This window comes from Numida meleagris, chromosome 1, assembly GCF_002078875.1.
Source record: "Numida meleagris isolate 19003 breed g44 Domestic line chromosome 1, NumMel1.0, whole genome shotgun sequence".
Lineage (NCBI taxonomy): Eukaryota > Metazoa > Chordata > Aves > Galliformes > Numididae > Numida > Numida meleagris.
In genome coordinates, this window is record NC_034409.1 from 89747806 (window position 1) to 89761226 (window position 13421).

Sequence of the window (13421 nt, forward strand, 5' to 3'; positions counted from 1 at the left end):
CCTGCATCTCCGGGGTGGCCGTGCCCGGGCCTCCGAGCGCCGGACGGGACCGAGTGCCCTTGCCCGGGCCGGCTCCCGAGGGGGGCGGGCGCGGGGGAGCAGAGGGGCTCTGAAGTGGGGAAAGGGTCGGGAAGGGGCTGTAGAGGATCGGGAAAGGAGGAGAGGAGAGGGCGGAGGGCAGCACTCCGCCTGCTCCGAGCCGGGCACGGGAGGCTGTGGAAGGGCTGCGGCAGGCTGGCTGCCGGGGAGGCGAAGGAACGGGAGCGCTCCCAATTTCACACCGGGATTTCACACCGCCGCCCGTGTATCCCACAGAAAAGACCTCAGGCTTTTCCTCTTCAGATTTAGGATTCGCAGGCGGTAAATTCGGCTTTTAGTCATAACACCTCTCTCCCACCGCCCACCCACCCCTTCCCTTGCTCTCTGGCTCTGAGTCATCCCCAGCCTGCCTGCTGCTCCCTCCCAGCGCTTCGCGGCCTCAGCTGGGGCCTCGCAGCTCCCGGCCCGTCGCCCCCTCCCCGTTCCTGCCCCTCCGTTTGGCCGCTTCCGAGCGTACCCCACTTGGGCTTCTCTCCGCTCGCCGTAGCGGATGACAAACAGCATCCAGGGACTGGTAAGAGCTCAGGGCACACACAGACGTGACTTCACATTCCTCCCTCTCCTTAAAGAGCTTGTTATCTGCAAACGTCTGGCTAGATCAGGACCTCTCCGTCAGCCCGCTGACACCTTTCCCCGCCATTGAAGGCAGCCACTGCTCGGAGCCTGCCGGATCTGTGCGGAGCCGAGGCACGGAGCAGGAGGAGAGCTCCCAGGCTCCCCAGTCCTCCAGGCAGGCAACAGGTTACTGCGCGGGGATGGAGCAAGCACGGCTGTGCTCGGCCGAGAGCAAGCAGACAAGCAAAGGGCTGTGTGTGTGTGTGCACAGACAAGGGAGAGAGGCTGGCAAACACGGATTCAAGATTGCCGGATGGCTGTGCAAAGGAATGAGAGGTCTGTCTGAGGGTAGAGAGCGCGCATCCCGCTGGAGGTAGCTGTGCTCCGAAGACAGAGGAGTGGGGGTGGGAACCGGAGGGCTTGAGGCAGGGAGAGCGGGATGGGGAGACAAAGGGGAGTGAGGGAGAGGGAGGTCTCGCCCCATCGCTCCCCTCCTCCCTCCTCGAGATGGGCTGAGAAATTCCCAATCAGCAGCTCCTTCCCCCCCAGCTGTCTGTCCTTTGTAGCTAGTTTTTATCTCTCGCATTTATCTTTTGTCTCCTTTTGCACATTGTGACGCTGCAAGCTCAGAAAATCCCTTGTAAAGTGCAGTGGGTTTGGTTGGGCTTCCCTCCCATGAGGTCTTTTTTTCCCCAATAACTTAGCACCCAGTACCTGTTTACTTCTCTGTGCTGAAGGGCCTCTGCAATGCTGTGCTGTAACATGGGTGGGTGAATTTCCTACCCTTACTTTGCTAGCCACAGTTCAGAAGGGGCTTGCTGGAGCCTGGCTGTGCTTTGCCCTTCCCTGGCCTACAGAGCAACTTTCCTGGGATATGACACACAGTCCTTGGTATTTCAGGGCTATGGAGTTCCCCAGTGAAGTCGGAAGCATGGGATGTTGGGGGGGACAGCATCACGGGGAATGGGAATGAGTAAAGAAATCTGAGTCTGCTGCGGTCGGTATGCAGAGCCCGAGCTGTATCCCGTGTGGAGAGTTTTCATATTGAGGTTCTGTGCTGAGAGTGCTGCCTCTGCTTTTCTGTGACTTCGGTTTTGCTCCTTTCCAGGTTAAGCAGTCTGGGAACAGAAATTCTGTTTTGCTTTGGAGCTGTGTAAAGCAGTACCGTGCTTCCACCTCAGCTGCAGCTGACCTATTTAGGCACTGGTTTCCTGCTGGCTACAAAAGTTGGCAATTAGTGGCCGTGGAGCTAAGAACACAAGTGTGATAGCAGCTAGACTAAGATGTGCAATCCATTTCCCATAAACCACTCAATCTGATGGTGGTGGTTTTGCTGGTTAATTGTGTGGATTTTGCTGTTTAACTGTGCAGTGTAGTCCTATCTGAGTTGAGAAGAGTCAGTACAGCCCAATTTTTGTGGTCACACTGGCTCTGCATTTACTTGCTTGCATCTCTGCCTATCGTCTCTGATTTCCAGTCTCAGAACCCAGGCTTTCCAGTTTAGGCTGGATCCACATTTGAAAGCATTGTCTGTGTTCAGCAGTGGGGGAGAGAGCACTTCTAGTTGATGGGCAGTAGCCAAGGCACAATGAAGGGAATCACAGAGCCATAAAGGTTAGAAAAGACCACTAGGATCACCCAATCCAACCACGGTCCCATCCCCACCATGCCCACTAACCACGTTGCTCAGTGCCACATTTAGCCTTTTCCTGAACACCTCCAGGGATGGTGACTCCACCACCTCCCTGAGCAGCCTGTTCCAATGCATCAGCTCTCTTTCTGAGAAGAAATTTTTCTTGATATCCAACCTAAGGGATGGAGCATCCTTTTGTCCAATAGTTTATTTTCTGTGGGGAAGTAATAAAAATTACCTTAGGACCGCTGTCTCTTACCTATGGATTTACGCTTTTCTGCCAAAGCCCTGAAGTGTAGGCTAGGAGTAGTTTTAGTGAGGTGCCTGGTTTAGGGTCCAAGGACCTCCTGTTCTCCTGGATGCACCTCTGGTACTCGCATCAGTAAAGGTGCATAAGACTGTGGGGTGACATTTCTGCAGTTTCACGGCATCAGCCCTGCTGCTCCAGGCAAACTGCAATGTGGGCCAAATAACAGCAAAGAAAGAAATGTGATTCATGCACAGATAAGGAGATCCCTGCTGACCTGAAGAATGATGTGTACTGCCTTCTCTTGGGCTTGACTCTTATCTTATATGCTAGAAGGATGCAGACCTATTACCTTGAACTACAGTATTTGGCTTTGTCATTATTTACAGAGATGAGTGCTTCAGATCAGCTTTATTCTATTCATAAAGGCTAGCTTAAGGTTGGGTAATGAAGCTGAATCTTCCTGGGATCCATCTCACCTCGGGGAAACATAGGCTTTTATGTCTGAAGGACAAGTGAAAGGAGGAACCGAAGTTCGTACCTCTCAATTACCCTCTCTTTTTTCTGACTTGTGGAAAGTGCTTAGGAAGATCAGGCTCACGAGGTTCAAATATGCCCATACGGATACCCCCTCTATAATCACTTCCTGGAATTTTCTTTAATCAGCAGTAAAATGTATTAGGAATAGCTTGTGTGTAATGTTGACTGCGTTGTTTGCATATGTAATCTAAGGATAGTGTGGAGATACGATCAGAGGAAAATATGGATGCAAATACATAGGTTCTTACTTTCTGATAGTGAGGATATGATATCCTATTTTTAAGATGTACTTGATTAATATTTGCAGGACTTCTCCAGGGATTTAGGCGAGCAAAGAAAAAGGGAAATACAATAGTCACATGGCCCTGTGGCTCACACGAGCTAGATTTCTCTTGTGAAAGTTCAAACATTTTGAAATTCACAGTAAACAGGTTGGCTCTCTGGAGTGCAAGCATTTCGTTTCCATAATGATTTTGAAATAAAGGCTCATCTTGCTCTGCCCATGTTTATCAAAACATAGCAGAGCGCAGCTCCGTTTCTTTTTAATCCTGCTAATATTAAACTCGACAGAGCCACTGCAATCTGCTGTCACCAAGCTTGTCATCCTTTTTCATATCCTTGACTGTTTTTGTGCTCTGCTATGTAAGCAGCCCAGATTTCTGTCCTGAGGCTTCTGGCACTCTGGCTCGTCTCTTCGAGATCGTTGAGCTCAGCAATTGCTTCTTGAGATTGAGGAATTCCTAAGGAGACTTCTGTAATTTGTGTGCACAGACATCTGTGGTAGGTGCTGAGCCACCATCTTGTCGTCAGGCAGCCTAGCGTCTTGCTGGCCTTATGATGGGTGGTGTTACAGCGGTGATGTATGACATGAAGAGATTCAGATGCTTTTTTTTTTTTTGGCAGAGGAAGTAACAGGTGTATAATTTTCCCCGTTCAGCCCTATGTAATTATATACAATTTGACTTAAATAGATTGAGAGTTTCCACTGATCTGGTCTCTGTGTGAGGAACTGCGTTGTTTTCAGATGCTATTTCTGGGAAAGGTCCGAAAAGAATGTCTTACAAGTTAAGGAAGACCTTGGGATAAGATGCAGAAGATGCCAGATAAGTTACTGCGCATCTCCCAAATGCTTTTGGGTAGAAAAGGAAATCTTGTATTTTCCCAAAAGCTGCTTGCAAGTTTCTTTTCTCAGTATAGATATTCACATGGGAATGGGGTGGGGAAAGTGAGTCAGATGAGAATTTGCTAAAGCTCAGCTAATCATTTATTAAAGCAGTCCCTGGCTCGCCAAACTCATTAATCTCATTAACCGGGAAGGAGTGCTGCAGCACATGGATAGCTGAAAGCACTGTGTTTACTGAGTAGCGCACTTCGTTCACAAGGGAAAGATTTAAATATTCCCTGTGTCAGTGCTTTGTCCCTGAAGCTGAAGTAACATGATGAGTCACTTGGTCACCTCATGTCACGTGTTGGCTTTGGCCACAGGCTGCCTGGGGTCAGGTGCAGAGCCGCCAGATACAGGTCTGACCTGTACCTGTTCGTTTTTTCAAGGTGTTTGTCGTGTCTCTTAAATTCAGATGCATCCTGGGAAGCACAGGTCTCTGGAGAGGAGGGGATGAGATCGCATCACCACTTGGATCACCGTGAGAACCGCGTGGGGACGTTCCCCCAGTGCTGCAATGCCCCGTGCTTCTGTCCCTCTTGCCCCTGGGAACAAGACCCAGCAGAAACATCCCTGCTGCTGGAGTTATCTCTCTGCCTGCACCTCGTGCCTCTTGTCCCTGCTTCTGCTGTGGCAGCATCTTGCTGGGACCTCAGCTGTGGTACTCGGTGCTCTGAAGAGCACACGCTTAAGCGTTTGGATTTGACTCCAGGCACTTCTAGCAAAACTAGTGACATCTCCTGTGCAATTTCAATATGGCACAAGTGCTATATGTGTAATGTCATGCATTCATTACATGCATAATACAGCATTCTTGCAAATGCCATAGCACCCCTGTGCACCACAAACCTTCAGTTCGTAGTCTTCAGTGTCACATCCTGCCTAGATCAGTAACTCTTTGTTAGTATCAGACTATCTCCTCTCTCTGAAGTAAGCTTTCTCCCTAGGTGCCGTCCATACTATGTTTTTATCTCCCAACTGGTGTTTGTAGGCTTCGTTGTGATTTATAATGTGGACACTGATAATGTTTTGAAACAATATTCAGCATTGGTCTAAGCTGCTCACTTTCTTTTGGTTACAACTCCTGATCACAAGACATTTGCTTGCTTTTGCTTTTCAGGTCTGCAGCTGTCTCCAACTGGACTCTGTCCCTTTGTGACTGCTGTTGTCTTGCTTTTGATGTACTTACTGCTCTCTCTGCTTTCGACTCTACTGCTTTAGTGTCTGTGCCTTTCTTTTCCCATCCTAAATACACGGTCACTTCAGTTTCTTTTGCAAGCTCTCTTCTCCTTTTCAACTCCAGCTTCTGTTGTGGGCGCTGCATTTTTGTTGACTCCATTTCTTTTCCTTTCTGCATCATGTTTTAATCTGCTGTAACCTGGCTTCAGTCTTTTGAGATTATTTTTGGTCTAGGCTAAGACACTTTCAGACCTTCCCAATTAATGTAAACCTCCTTGTTCTGCATCAGCCATCTACTTACCCTAATACTTAAGCCTTACTCTGTTTTCTTCTTTCTTGGCATTTGCTTTTCTCTCCTACTGTTTCCCACCAGAAGGAAGTCTTACCGTGTCCCCAGTCTTGCATTCTTCCCTAAACCTCACCCAAGTCCAGCAGTCCTTCATGATGCGCTCTAGGTTTCCTCTTTATCCTTCTTCCCTTTATCATTTGCTCGTGGCTTGTTCTCTTCTTCACTATGCTCTGTGCCTCAGGGTATATCCTAGCTGTGCATAGGGAGCTGCCACCGTACTGAAGCTGGTTCGCTCTTTCCACATGAGCTGTCACAGTGAGGCTCTGCTGTCCCTCAGCTGCAGAGGGTGTCCCTAGATACAAACTTGTTCCTTCACAGTTCCCCCCTTGCTGCGGGGCTGTTTCTGTGCCTCCACCGCTTGCAACATCCAGGCTTGGAAGGGTGGCTGTATATGTTTTCAGCGTTGTGTGCTTCCTCAGTCATCACTGCCTGCAGTGCAGGAGGCCAGGAAGCAGAGAGGGGCCTGCGTGGGAGGTTTTGGCCATTTGACTGTGGGTAGATGGAGTATCTCACTATTCTGAGTGCTCATTGCTGGCATTGCTCACCATCTCTTGGCTTCTCCTAAAGCTACACAAGGATGTGGCAGCAGTCCCATATGTATTTCTTTCCTATGTATTTTCTCTCAGGCCCTAATACAATCAGCTCCAAGCTGCAGCTTTCCTGTCAACTGATAGATAAACATCGTGTGTTGAGGTCCATCTCCTCCATGGGAATGTGAAAAATGTGGGTGTTTGGGCCATTTTTCTCCATGCCTCCCACGTGGATCAGTTTCTCTCAGTGCCACACACCAGTTGTGGCAGAAGCTTTGCAATTTGGATCTACTCTTTCCTGAGTCTCTAGTTTGGCTGGGCTATTAGCAATGTTGAGCACCACTGCACAGAGGGCTTGGCTGGTGCTGCCTGTCCTTCAGAGAGTAAATATGATGACACTGAAATTGGGAGGAAGTCGGTTGTTCTTCATTAGGATTGGTGTGAACTTGGGATCTCACTCCTTAGCAGACCTTGAGAAGTGGAATATGGCCATCCCTAACATCCCTCTTCCTTACCAATGAAAGTGCCATGGAAGCATGAATCAGCACACCACTATGTTGGTGTCACTGCAGAGCATAAGGATACTCCAGTTGAGCCTTCAGTCTGGTTGTGCAGTATTTTTCCTTATGGCTGTAACATATCCAGGGAGCAAGCTGCCAACCTTTGCTTTCATATGCTGAGGAGTATTGCACTCTAGCAAACTGATGGTCATTTTAATTTTATGCACGTGGGGAGAATGACGACATGACAAGGTGCCGTAATCCCCTCTTGAAGCAGTGCCAAGTCATAAGACACTAATGTTTTTGTCTTTCAGCTGAGGTGGAAGGACTGCAAGTCACCGTGCCTGAGAAGAAGAAGGTGGCCATGTTGTTTCAGCCTGCTCTGCTTCGCTGCCATTTCTCTACTTCTTCCACCCAACCAGCTGTGGTACAGTGGAGGTATAAATCTTACTGCCAGGACCGGATGGGAGAAGCACTGGGTATGGTTACTTCTGGTTTACAAACAATGAGCAAGAGGAACCTGGACTGGGATCCCTACCTGGACTGTGTGGACAGCAGAAGGACGGTCCGTGTCGTGGCCTCCAAGCAAGGATCTGCCGTCACTATAGGGGACTTCTATAAGGAAAGAGACGTCAGCATTGTCCATGGTAATTTTCCTACGCTGGTGATCTGTGATGGGGATTGGAAGTGACTCTTGGAAATCTGGAGTACTGGAGGCTGGCAGTAGTTGTTCAGTTAATTCCCTTAGGAAAGGTGTCAGGAGGGGAGCTCTTGTGTGACGGGCATTTAGGATTCAGCCAAGCAGCTCTGGAAACCAAAGGTCATTTTCTTTGGTGCTTCACTCCATAGCACAAATGCTGTTGAGATCCTGGGCCTTAGGTGGTGGAAAAGGCATAATGACACTGGTTACCTTTTCTGCTCATAGTACTTCCAGAGTGAACAACTTCTGTGTCACTAGCTGTGTTGCCACTTAGAGCCACGGAGTCCTAATCTTGTTTCACTTTTTCCTGAATTCCTGGATGTTCTGGATAAGGTTAACCACTCTTTCATAAAGAAATGAATTGGTTTGGGGACTTGAAGATGGACTCACTCTTTCAGTTGGCATTGGAGGGAAACCTTGACTTATCTTTTTTGACTTTCAGATGCGGACCTTCAGATTGGGAAGCTGATGTGGGGAGACAGTGGGCTCTATTACTGCCTTATTATCACACCAGATGATGTGGAGGGCAAGAATGAAGAATCAGTGGAGCTGCTTGTACTTGGTAAGCCCTCTTGCCATATTTCATCTTCAGTAGATAGCTGCTGTATCTTTCCTTATGCTCGCTTGCTCTCCCTCCACATATCTGTGCACCATATTACTATGGGTGTAAAATCTATGTAAAACAGTCCCTGCAGTACCTTCACCATTGCCTTGCACCTTGTGCAGTCATTCACACCTAGGCAAAGTGGGTGGCAAGTGCTGCCAAACCAGAATAGTAATGTTTACACCCACGCTGCTCACACATCAAACAGGCGTAAATGACTACAGAAAATGCTGGTCTCCAGAAAGTCAGAGCCCTTGTTCTTAAGGCATAAAACAATAAACTTGTGGAAAAGTGAACACTTGAGAACAAGTCTTTCACTCAGAAGATATCAAATCATACACTTTTGCAGTCTTTTAACCTTCCCTTGGTCCTACTTCTCTGAGCTGTGGGAATGTCAAAAAGCACTGTGTTTATTTGCTTGAGCATGGCAGTTTGGGATATTTTTCTTCTTGCTTAGTTGTACTTATACACTTAGAGGTACAGTTTCATGATCACCTCCAATCAGGTCTAAGCCAATACTGCCACTAAAAGGACGTGTCCTCTCTGCAATATGCATGTGTCTCTTAGGTTTCCTTATGCAGTGTGGTCAATAGGATCAGGTTTTTGCCTGTTTGCAAGTTTTGGTTTCAGCTATGGCTTTTACAGTCCAGTTCAGTTTATAAGTCAAAAGAAAACACCCATCTCAGCTACAGGAGAAAAGCAGAGTGGAACTGGACCTGTTGGGAGTGTTTGAGTTTGCTTGAGCCAGCTGTAGTACTATACTGTTCCAGAAGGGTATGATGAGATTTCTCTAATTACCTTAAGATCTGCTGACACCAATGCATGTTTGTCTGGTCATCATGTTTGTATGAGTTTTTGGGCTGACAGATCTGTACATCCCATGAAGGAAATGTTAGAAAGCTTGGGCCTGCAGTTCATTGTGATACTTAGAGGCATAGAACATGAGATCAAGGGCACTTGACAAACAAGACTCAGGTGAGAATTTGACATTTATATTTAGAGCTGTATTTGTCATCACAAAATAAACTAGATTGAATGGTTTGGGTTAGGGACGGTGCTATCTCCTCTACTCATTCCTTCAGATGTCTGTCAGGTGACAGAATGGATCCCTACAGAAAACAATGTTAATACTCCTATCTAAATTCACAATATGGTTGTGTATCATACACTAATTATACCAAATCCAAGATAACCTGCGTTAGTCCGTGTGGAGCTCTCTGCCATGTGAAGTTGTAGCTATTACATAGCCTCCTCAACTGTAACTGTGTGGTGGTGGACTGCTGGATTTTGTCCTTTCTTCACCTTCCTTGCCACGATTTGGTCTTATCTGTATCTGCAATTGTGCTTAGACACCAGTGATGATGCAGTACCATGGTAACAGGAAGAATCTGGTTTTCAGCATGTACAGAAGACTGTGGTAGGGGGAGAACAAAGAAATTCCCTTCTCTGAAGCCAGCCTGATGATGCTTCTGGCCACAGGTCATTGTGGTTATGCTGAGAGGAAACATGGTGGTTAGGCTGTGTTACCTTGACTGCATCAGATTTTCTGTTCGCTACAGCCTTTGGGTCTGACCTTGCACAGCCCTCTGCTAAGTTTGGCAGCAGCATGAAGGCATACTTACTATGGGCATACTTTGTTCTGCTTCATGCTGTTTGGTGCAGCTTGTGTGTATTTCTTCTGGGTAATGCGTATAGAGGCAACTTTCCAGCTTTCAGAGTGAGTCCAGGTTACCCACCTATCTTCCTTCCTTCCTTCCCACTTCAGTCGTCTTCTGCCTGTGCTGGTATTTCTTCCTTCCTTTTCCTTTACTTCTCCTCAGTGATGGCTAGAGGAGGAGGTGGAGAAGGCAGCCAGTGGCAAAAATACTGTGTCTTCTATCTTGCTATCTTCTGGGACTTTTTTTTTTTTATATCATCTCATTACTTCATGAGGTATTAGTGATTTACAGAGATAGCAATATAGATGTAGATCTGAGCACTTCGGTAGCCCTAGAGGTGCGTGGTAAGAGGTTTTTGTTTGCTGCTCTTTGGGTGGAACTTGCTGCTCCTTGTTCCTTGGAGCAGCAGACAGATAATACCTCTTGTGGACACTGCCATTCCCACAGCACATGGCTGTTTGCTTCATGCTGGCAGTGGTCTTTCATATATAATTTACATTGCTTATTTTGAGGCTGCTGAATGGTTTAAGCCTAGTTTAGAATTTTGTGTAGAGAATGTTCTACATATTTACTTCTTCAGAGTGGAAAAACAAAAATCAGAATGGAAAAGGAAACAGGAAGATTTCTCTTCTAATTGTTTCTTGTTAATACCAAGATGTAAAGTCAATCTAGGTTAGATAAAGATGCTGCTTAGCAGGGAATCTTAATCTCACTTACAAACTTGGAAGGCTGGAGAAGCAAAAGTGGTAGATACCTATTTACTGACACTACCACTAGGTAGAAACTTACTTAGCTAAAAGTAGAGGATCCTGCTGAAATGCAATGTTCGATTTTGGTCAAAAGCTGCTTTGTCACAACTTGGGGCCAAATCCCAAACCTGATTAAGTTACAGTATTCCTTTTTTTTTCCTTAGAGAAAAAATTGCAGAGGCTTCTGGCTTTATTCTGCCATTTTCTAAGGAAGTCTCAGTAGCCAGTCTGCCTAGGCCATGATGGGATTGCATATTGAGCTTTGTCACCTGTACATATCACACTGGCGCATGCACAATCTGGACAACTCTAGGTAGCATCAGAGAATCCCAGGCTTGAAGTGAAGACGGCACATGTTTCAGAAAAGTGCGTAAACATTTATGTACATCCATTCATACTCAGCAAAGCTGATAGGATTTATAAAGCGTACCTGATGTTAAGCATGTGCTTATGTACTTTACTGGAAAGACCGTTCAGTAGGTTTTGCCTCATCAGGGACTTCAACCCTCTCTAAGGAAATCAGTGCAGGCAAGGGAAGAGGGATAGTAATCTCTGTGCCTCAGGAACACAGAAAGAGGGTGAACCTATTGTAGAGAGAGAAAATAATTTCAATTTAAAGTGTTGTTATACTTTTATTTGTCAAATATTTGTATTTTGGTTTGGAAACTCCGGACAGAAATGGTATGAACTCTTCTTTTGCTAGTTTAGAGCTTAGGAAATGTGCAACAGGGGTCAAACAATGCATTCCACACTCATATCTTACTAGTATTTTAGAACTCTTTGCTGACATTGCAGCTGGGCTGGTGAATTCGTTTGCAACTTTGTACTTTTTTTTTTTAAGAACTGATATATAATTGAACCAAAAAAAGCTGAATCCTAGATTTCAGAAAGTCTGTTCTCTATCTTAGTAGCTAGCAGTTGAGTGACCTGGTTCAGGAAACACAGAAGCAGTGCTATGAATCAAGTCATTATTCATAGCATCTATGCACTGCTTTTTATATGAGTACATCCATATAGACTTTGTTGAAGGAAACTGCAAGTGCACCAGTGCATGGATGCAGGGTGCCTGGAGTTACTTTCAAATCAGAAGCACAGAGCAGTGTCAGGAGATACTCCATCCTAGGTGACCCAGCGCACATCAGGAAGCAGTCAAGCTTAATTGCATGGTACCTAATTAGTTTTTCTGAGAGCCAGAATTTATGCATCAGGTGGAGGATCCTGAGATCTATTACTGCTCCCTTCCCAGGCTTTTACCTCTATAGAGCGATGGTGTAGGTGTAGCCAGGCACAGCAGCTGCCCTGAAATGCATAGGTCTGTGCAAGCTCAGGAATGTTAGCATTACCAGATTGTGTGTAGCTTAGATGTAGAATCCTCAAATGGTGTGGAAGGGACCTGTAACATAATAAAAAGCATAATAAGATGGCAGAGCAGCAAGGACTTAAGCTACAGCAAGTAGGGATCTGCTTAGATGCAATAGCAGTAGGCAAAGAAATAAGAGAAAGAAACTGCTAACCCTGAGAAGGCCTATAAGGTCCTCAGGGAGGTAGGAATCTCCAGATGAGATACTCTCACCTCTGCTGCCAACCCTTAATTGAGGTCTGGAAGGGGTGGATCCTGGCTCCAGCCCTTCCAGTCACTCAGGTACATTGGATGCACCTGAGCTCCCCAGGCTTGGCCCTGCCCTCCTACCAGGCGCTTAATCACTGGTTCAAGCCATGGCTTAGCATTTCTACTACAGACCTCAAAGGTCATCTAGTTCCAACCCTCCTGCTGTGGGCAGGGTGGCCACCCACTAGATCGGGTTGCCTGGGGCTTTATCTAGCTTGGCCTTGAACACTTCCAGGGACATCCTTCAAGATGTAGTGGCTTCATTCCCAAGAACATTTCAAGTTCCTGGAAGAGGCAGCAAAGTGTTTCACTAATTTCAGTTGTTGGTTTGATACTTTGGTTGATGAACTTTGTGCTTTGTAGGCAGCTGTTGCCTACTTTTTCTCCAGCCAGTTCAGCAGCCAGTGCTGCATAAATGATACATTAGTGAAATATTATTTTATAATTGATCTTGTAGAAGCTTCAGCCTCAGCTTCTATGATACTATATTTTAAAAACCAACAATTAGCCCATGGGTTTTTCTTAATTTCTGAAGTCAGCTAAAATTTAGCTGATGGGTAAACTGAAATCACAGAACCATAGGGGTTGGAAGGGACCTCTGGAGATCATCCAGTCCAGTCCCCCTGCTAAAGCAGTTCCCTACAGCATGTCACACAGAAAAGCATCCAGACAGGTCTTGAATATCTCCAGAGGAGACTTCATCACCTCTCTGGGCAGCTTGCTGCAAGGCTCTGTCACCCTCACAGTAAAGTTCTTCCTTGTGTTTATATGGAACTTCCTGTGCTCCAGTTTGTGCCCATTGCCCCTTGACCTGTTGCTGGGTACCACTGGAAAGAGTCTGGCCCCATCCAATGGCTCCAGCAATTTAGATGTTTAAAAACAGCGATAAGATTCCCCCTCAGCCTTCTCTCCTCCACGCTGAACAGTCCCAGATTTCCTACCCTTTCCTCATATGGGAAGTGCTCCCAGCCGCTCATCATCTTAGAGATCTTTGGTGGTTTATATTACCAGCCAATACTCACACAGTCTAAAACCAAAATTTGTCATGTCTAATACCTGTAGGTAGGAATGGAAGTAGATGTGTACACACACAGCATTTCGCACAGTACTTAATGTGCTAATAGAGACATGCATCGGCTTTCAGAGAGGATAAATCTCTCCTGGGATGTGTGTGTATGGCACGCAGTGCTAATTAGATGGCTCTTACTTAGCAAAATAACTCAATACCTGGTATAAATATAGGCAGGTTGTGGGCCGGGAGAGACTGTATAATAAAAGTTGATGTGGTTTTGGGGATGGAAAAGTTC

The 13421-nt window shown here is 46.4% G+C and overlaps 1 protein-coding gene across 5 annotated transcripts in view; it reads left to right on the forward strand.

Moving 5' to 3' along the window:
* Positions 1-13421, forward strand: part of ILDR2 (immunoglobulin like domain containing receptor 2) — a 48694-nt gene that overhangs the window by 9646 nt on the left and 25627 nt on the right. For all 5 annotated transcript variants that reach the window (XM_021402152.1, XM_021402176.1, XM_021402145.1 and 2 more), the window contains exons 2-3: positions 7109-7441; positions 7937-8056. In XM_021402152.1, coding sequence (XP_021257827.1) covers positions 7109-7441; positions 7937-8056 — 453 coding nt within the window. The remainder of the gene's footprint in view (positions 1-7108; positions 7442-7936; positions 8057-13421) is intronic.